Source organism: Ricinus communis, chromosome 7, assembly GCF_019578655.1.
Source record: "Ricinus communis isolate WT05 ecotype wild-type chromosome 7, ASM1957865v1, whole genome shotgun sequence".
NCBI classification, from domain to species: Eukaryota; Viridiplantae; Streptophyta; class Magnoliopsida; order Malpighiales; family Euphorbiaceae; genus Ricinus; species Ricinus communis.
The window spans coordinates 24,559,910-24,567,549 of NC_063262.1; the positions used below are offsets into that span (position 1 = coordinate 24,559,910).

The window sequence follows — 7,640 nt, forward strand, 5'->3', positions numbered from 1 at the left end:
TACTATTTTAGATTCAGAGGAAAAATAATAATAATTTCTTTAAAATTTCTTATTTTTTAAGAATTTACATCATAAACGGATAGAGTCGGGTTGATACAATTCAACCCAACACGTACTATTTAATGAGTTATAACGGTTTCATGGGTCGACCTATTATATAATTTGTTTTAATTAGTAGTAAACAAATCAACTTGTTTACCGTTACCGAACCTCTAACATAACATGGAAACTTTTCGTATTTTGATGAACAGTGGTAATATGTAATCACCTCTTTTACACCCCTAATGTGAAAAAGAATGAAGAACTTTCCTAAACTGTGTTAGAAATAACTCTTCAATTTGTCGATTCCGGAACAGTTATCTTCTCAAATTGACAATTAATTTGGCACTCTCAGTACATATGAAGAAGCGAAAAAGAAAAAGGACACAATATTATTTACCCAAATTAATACTCAAACTGCACTGACCCATTCAAGTCTACAAGTGTTTCATTCAAGCTTTTAGCTCTCAATTCCTTTTCATTTACTTCCAGGATCCACTTTCTAACTATCCGCTATTTTAACTAAACTTATCCAATTAATTAACTAACTAAATAAAATTTTAATTTATTAATGAGCTTGGACCAATGGACCATACTAAAATTAAAATCGGATGCAAACAAATATTATCACATTAATTTTTTGAAACCTTCCCATTTGAAATTATTAAAAATGTCACATTTATGACTGGGGTGGGATACACTCTTAGTTATGTTCATTGTAGGCCTTTAATTGCATTTGATATCTGTAAGGTGGAATTTGGCAGGCTTTGAACTTGGAATACCTCTTGTCAAATAGTAAGTGTACCTTGTTTTATGAAAGGGAGATTGGACAAGTATTAATACGGCCAAAAGGCTCAAAACAGGACATGCATAAGTAAGATCAATATAAGTTTTGATACTAAGACCCTAAACTTAAATTCCCCCTAATGGGCAAAAAGATTTAAATAAAACCTGTTGGAAGCCAAGGCCTAGAACCCACTACACTCGCGCTCTAATGGCCTGCAAATGAAAGAAAATCTCAAACGGATCCTCTGAAGACTGAACCTTATTGTAGCGACGCCAGTCGGCAGGAACCCCATCACAAACGTATTGCGCTTAGATTCAAAGCTTATGAGAGAGATTATACTACCAGGCGTCCACAAGAAATCCTCACCTTTAGGTTTATCATTGTCCAATGAAAAGGACATGAACCGCAACTAAGCCCACCATCAATCAGAGCTATCTTCTTTTGATAGCTTCACAGGCACCAAATCCAGGATTTGGACACTCACAATGAAACCACAGAAATCAAATACTCTTAAACGGCTGTCTTTTGGTCAAAATACCAGTTGTTTCCCTTCGCTCTCACCATTCATTGTCAATAGACAACGTCCCAAAAGGACACCTGGCGATGAAGCTGTCGGACCATGTCGAAACAAAAAGAAGCTGACCCATAACAACCATTGCAGCATCCAACATAGACGCTATAAAAATTCCTAAAAAAGAGACTAATGCCATAAGGCTAAAACAAACCATAGATAGAGATATAAAAACAAAATAAACACAATATTAAGGGTTCGGTGGCAAATGCCACAAAAAACTATCACAAATTGAATACTTAAGAAGTAGATATTGTAGATGGTCCCTCAAAGATTTTTAAAAAGAAAAGAAAGATTCTTAAAAGTTCTATGAATTCTGGAACCTCCAATCCCTGATTGAGAAGAAAGTATTAATTATGAGTTAAGGTTTTTAGAGGTTTTTATAAATTCTCAAACCCTTCAAATTTCAACCACCAAATCATAGGTTGAGGAGATTTAAGTATAAAAACTCCAAATTACTTTGAAATTTTTTATTCACAATCCATTTCTTTCCAAACAAAGTAAGATTAAAAACTCTACTGTTCTCTCTAAGACATTAGCTCATTTACTTTATAAAACCTTACTTTATCTTTATTTTTGCTAAACATACTATAAGTGTAACTTGATAATTGGTCAACAAATCAGATATCAACAAAGATTCCCTTAGTTGATTGGAGGGTTGAAATATCTACAAAAAAATTTTAACTGACCCAAATTCTAAAATATCTACAAAATAGATTAGAATAGTACCGAACGGGATTTTTCAGCCATTCATTTTGATGGTTAAGTTAATAAAAAAATTAAAACTGTTGAAAAGTATCTAGTTGAGAAGATTGTATGCACTTGATGTATTGTGCCTCAACCTTTTAAATAGAATCTGGAAGTCTCTTAGTCCTACTAGAGCCGAAATGGTCAGCAAGTATGATGGTTTTAATAATGATTCTGTACGCATTTCATGTGTATCTCATTGGTAACTATATATAAAAACTCCTAATCCTACTAAGATTAGCCTTCCTAATCGTATTTTAGTAACCTTAGTCTGGTTAAATTATTTAGTTAGAATCTCACCCTGATCTGTCTTCCGAACTCTCACTTCTACTAAGATTTAGACTTGGTTAATCAATGTATTTTTTGCATATTCCTATTCGATATATGATACTCGATTATCAGAATCTAATTATAGAATTGGTCATTAAGTAAATACCTTGAAATCTTAATAATGAATGTCAAAATTGCACTTGTTTTTGTTGCGGTTAGCTTTGTTTAATTATTCACTAATCTTGATGGAGTCAAATATAGATCTCCAATTCAACTTAAGGTGGACTATTTATGTCAAAATTAAAGTATTTTCTAAGACAATATTATTATACAAAAACGATTACTGTTAAGAGTGAGAGTTCTCAGATTCGAATTCTCTCATCATGAAGACCAACTTTTGGCCCTCTCTTCTTGGGTATTCTCCCTCCTTGATATGAAAAGAAAAAAAAAGTTTTGGTTTTTCTCTTTTCGTTCTTTTGAGCTGTGCATTCCGTACTCCGATTTAGTTATTTTCTAAATGAGTACTGCTGCACAAAACGAATAATTTAAACGAAATTCAGGCTTGGCAAAACAGTTGGCAGAGAAAGATTATGAAAAAGCTAACTTAATATACATGACATGGCATGTAACTAAATAAAAGTATTATCAATGAAAGCAATTCATGTGTTTCATTATGTAAAGAGTAGCATTTTTCAATCTTCTTGAATTTAGATTCTATTAATAAGAATATCTGCTTTACTATCTAATCCTCTAAATCTAAAACTCCAATTCTTTTAATTATTTTTTTGAATAATCATTCTTTAGAGTTAAATACTCAAATTAGGGATAATCATAAAATGCACCCAAGGTTCTTTTTTTAATTTTGCACTTGCATCCTTTCTTGTTTTTCTGCTATGCATTTGCATCCCTCTATTCTGAATCCCTTTTGTTAGAATTATCCTTCTAGCCATGCTCTATTAGTTTAAGAGCTAAATTGTTTTATTATCCAAATTAGATCGTACCAACTCGTTAAGAATGATTATGCATCCTAATAAATATAATATAATTGAATATTAGGATATAGCCGCTTTATTCTCGACAACTTTTCGTCGTTTTATTTGATTATTTTATTATGTGAACTTTTTTTTATATTATTTAAATTCTTATAAATAAATTTTATAGAACACAATTTTTTATTAAATTTCTCGGTTATCAAGAATTACTCAACATTACTAGTTGTTCAGTTACATCAATAATCCCTCACCAATAAGGGCGGAGTATTTATACTCCATCATCACAGCAGATTATTGACATTGAGATTTTCAGCTCAGAAATAATGCACCATGGTTGTGAAAGAATAATAACATTATATAATGAGGGTATTTTCTTAGCTATTGCTCAGAAGGAAAGGTAGAAGAAACTCTCATTTAATGAATGAGAAAACATGCAATGAATCAGAACCTATTGCGAAAACATCAAACATGATAGTATCAGTATGTTTGCTGGATAGCAATTCTATCCTTTATTGTTCAGAACTATATCCTGACTTATTACAGACCTTTTATAGTTCAGCTTCTATCTCAGCTCCTTCTCTCTCTCTCTCTCTCTCTCTCTCTCTCTCTCTCTCTTTTTATCTTTACTTTTTCTTATAACCACTTGACGATTATAATGGTTCAAGAGGTGACCCATCTTCTCAGATTACATTTTCAAAAGGTGCACTTCTTCCCATTTTCAGTATTAGCATATGCCATGTTGCTACATTTTCACTTGAAAAGCATTGCGACTTGAGGCACCAGTCTTTGTCCATTTGCATACTTTACGTTTTTCTTTTTTCCTATTCTTCTAAAATCTCACAGTTCTGAAAATGATATTGGTATCTATCAAATTATACCTAGCAAGCAGAGGCAGAAGGACCCGGTAGTTTAGAAAAAGATGAAAAATAAAATTATTTATTTTTACACTTGTCGATTTACTCCATCTATAATTTATATATATTTTTTAAATTATAACGAATAATATAAAAATTATCATTACAAGAATATTACTTAGTCTAGCCTAGATGCCATAACGTACTTCAGGGAGCAAAGACTCTAATAATATTGTATTTGGTATTTACTTGGCAAACTTAATCTTTAATTTCCAAGAAGCACTGTATAATAGGGGTAGTCATTCTCTTACACTCAAACTTAAAATTTCTTACTCCAAAAAACAAACGTTCTTACCGCGTGAGTTAGACTTGCTGTAATATTATTGCTAATTATTCTTGTAGAATTTATGACATAATATATCAAATCCAACTTAATATTAACGTCAGAAGCTTTTAACACTGGCATATCCATATATACACTCTTGTCAAACAAAATTCAGAGATAGAATTCATTTTCATTCTTAAATTGAATTTGTAATAGAATCCATGTGCAATGAATTTTCATTTTATGTACTATATAATAAAATATAGAACTCATTTTAAATGAGATAAATTTTATATTAAATATGATTGTTGACTTAGTTATGATAATCTCATTATTTGATAAATTGAAATTTTTATTTTTAAGGCGAATTAGATTTGCAAATAGAAAGTATAATTAATTTTCCCATTCTCAGTGAATAATAAAAACACACAATAAATAACATTATTTCTCCCCAACTCGCCCAAGGGAAAAATATTATCATCAACAACCTACAAAATTAACTAACCAACACAAAAAGAGTTGATATTTGGAAAAAGAAGAAAAGAACAGTAACTACATAGATACGTTTTATTACAAGGACATGCATACAGGGACATGTAACTGACTAAAAAGAGAAAAGGGAAATGTTAAAATTCCTAACTTACAAAAAGAGAAAGAAAAAAAATGAGAATTTTCTTACCACCATTTCTCCAATCATAAATGGAGAGACAAATCAAGTTTGGGATCTTTACTGTCATTTTTATTCCCAACATTGTGATGATGAGCATTATCACTCACCACTGTATTAGTAGCTACTGGTTGTTGATTAGACCCACTTCCGTAGAACCCATTGCATCTTATGCTCCTTTGCCAATTCAGGAAACTCTTCTCATCCTCTTCACATTGATGGTACCTGTGACTTGAACAATTCCCACCGTAGATTATTCCATTATTATTGTTATTATCAAATCTTGGTGCACCATTGGATCCAAAAGTATCAGAGAATTGGTGGCTAGGGTAACAATGCAAGCTAGCTGCATGGGCAGTTATGTACATTGAAGGATGTAATAGACCCAAGGGATGATGATGATGACTTGGAGCAAAAACCATTGGCAATGCTGGTGGTGGTGCAAATTCTGATGCTCTTTTTGCCTTTCGTGCTGCATTTCTTTCTTTCTTGTGAGCATTTTGGTGACCTCCTAAAGCTTGGGAACTATAAAACTTTCTTGAACAAAATAAACAAGGAAACACTCTTGTATTTCTTGTGTCTTCTTCTGCAGTACTTGCTTGGGAAACCTTTTGTTCAGTTTCCATGTCTGTAAAACAAAAGAGTATATATATATATTTAAGTATTTAAGTTACCTTCAAGAATGGAACTCAAAAGATAAAAAAAAAAAAAAAACTGCATTTCTGTTTAATTTATAAAACTAAAGAATGGCAGAAGTGATAACAGTGAAAATACCAAAATATAATAAGAGTTCGATCTGATGAAAGGAAGAAAAGAAAAGAAAGAGGAAGTAGAAAAGAGAGTTCAGAAACTAAGTTCAAAAATGAGTTGAAAACTGTGAAGAGCATCTACGTGTAATAATTATATAGAGTGCTTGACACAAGGTGCTGTATGGGCTTGGAAACAGAAGAGATAAGAGAGAGAGAGAGAGAGAGAGAGAGAGAGAGAGAGAAGTGGGGATACCTCCTTCTGCATCATATTAAGGTAAACAGAGTTATTGGTGGAGAGAAATGCCTGGATTGGGAAATGAACTTTTTCTCTGACAGGTATATCAGTTTGATGGGCAAACGGGTTTCTTCTTGCAGGAGTTTAACTATCTGTTTCTTTTGTTCATTTTCAAGATTGGTAAATCAAAATGGGCAAACATTTGTGGGTTAATCAAGTCCATTAATGGTGCAGTTCTAACCAGTTTGCTTGCTACAATCTCCAACACATGGAGTATTCAATTATCAGAGGCTGGTGTCAAAATTTGAAAAGACCAACATGTATAAACCGAATCAAGTTTGGAGAGAGAGAGAGAGAGAGAGAGAGAGAGAGAAGTGAGATTGTCAGAGTAGCTAAGCTTGGGATATCAGGTTTTTGTGATATCTCCAATGGCCGATCTGGAAGGGATTGGGTAAGCCTTAAAAGCTATAACCAGTCCCCCACTTGGTCTGAAACTCAGCAGTGGTGGTTATTTTGTTAATATATATATATTATTTCTGCTCTGTGCATGCATGCAAATGGCTTGGCCCTTACACTACTGCTGCTGCATTCCTCTGCTTTTTTGTTATAAATAGTTATGGGGCTAACAGCCACTGGCACTGGTCCTGCACTCTCCACCGCCAACTTCTTTTGCAATTTGTCACTTTTACATCCATTCCTCGTTGTCATACCTTCAGGCTTCAACTAGAGAACCCAATGCTTGTTTCCAGTCTTTATGTTGCCTACGCGTGGCATTAACAAAAACGATGTCACTCTGATCAATCCGACCAAAAAAATCTAACGGTCACATTTCATGTGATCAAGAGCAACAAACTGCCCCTTATCTCTGGAACAAGTCATGGCTACTCTGGATCTTCAATAACTCCCTCCACATACGTTAAAGTAATCAAAAAGTTGAGAACAACAAGTTTCTTCATTAAATTCTAAGGAAAATGTTGCACAACAAATATATTCATTTGTAAGGCAAAGACATTCATAGGCAAAAAATTAACGCCCGTTCCTACAACAAAGATTGTTTTAACCGGTCTCAGGTTTCATTCATCAATTACCCCTGATGTGTATTCGGTGGATCAAACATACATTAGTACAAAAACACTCTTTTTTCTTTTTCTTTTTTTGTTTTGAGAACTGAAGAGCACCTTACCTTGAACATATATTCTGTCTCTACACAACAGCTTTCATCCACCCATCTCAGATGGGCCCAACTGCCCAAGTATGAGCAAAGTTAATTTTTCACTTTCAAATTCCACAGCAGCTACCGGGACTACAGTACACCATAGTTCTTCTATGCTGTGGGAGGATCTTTCTATCCGTACCAACCCTTGATTCTAATCCTCATTCAAAAGAACCTGGTTTCTGGGTTGG

The 7,640-nt window shown here is 33.3% G+C and overlaps 1 protein-coding gene across 4 annotated transcripts; it reads right to left on the reverse strand.

Moving 5' to 3' along the window:
• Window positions 1-5,125: 5,125 nt before the first annotated feature.
• On the reverse strand, window positions 5,126-7,553 carry LOC8262754 (protein LATE FLOWERING). Of its 4 annotated transcripts, XM_048376476.1 has the most exons (3): window positions 7,420-7,553; window positions 6,810-6,997; window positions 5,126-5,880 (listed from the first exon to the last, which is right to left on the reverse strand). In XM_048376476.1, exon 3 carries the CDS (start codon window positions 5,876-5,878, stop codon window positions 5,279-5,281), a length of 600 nt encoding a protein of 199 aa, XP_048232433.1. In that variant the 5' UTR covers window positions 5,879-5,880; window positions 6,810-6,997; window positions 7,420-7,553; the 3' UTR covers window positions 5,126-5,278. The 4 variants fall into 4 exon arrangements, with proteins under 4 accessions (XP_048232433.1, XP_048232435.1, XP_048232432.1 ...); XM_048376478.1 differs by lacking the exon at window positions 6,810-6,997 and having other exon boundaries at window positions 7,420-7,546; XM_048376475.1 differs by lacking the exons at window positions 6,810-6,997; window positions 7,420-7,553 and adding an exon at window positions 6,255-6,787.
• Window positions 7,554-7,640: the final 87 nt, after the last annotated feature.

Excerpts from the sequence above, each read along its gene's own strand:
- LOC8262754 (XM_048376476.1), bottom strand. The coding sequence starts at position 5,878 with ATGGAAACTGAACAAAAGGTTTCCCAAGCAAGTACTGCAGAAGAAGAC.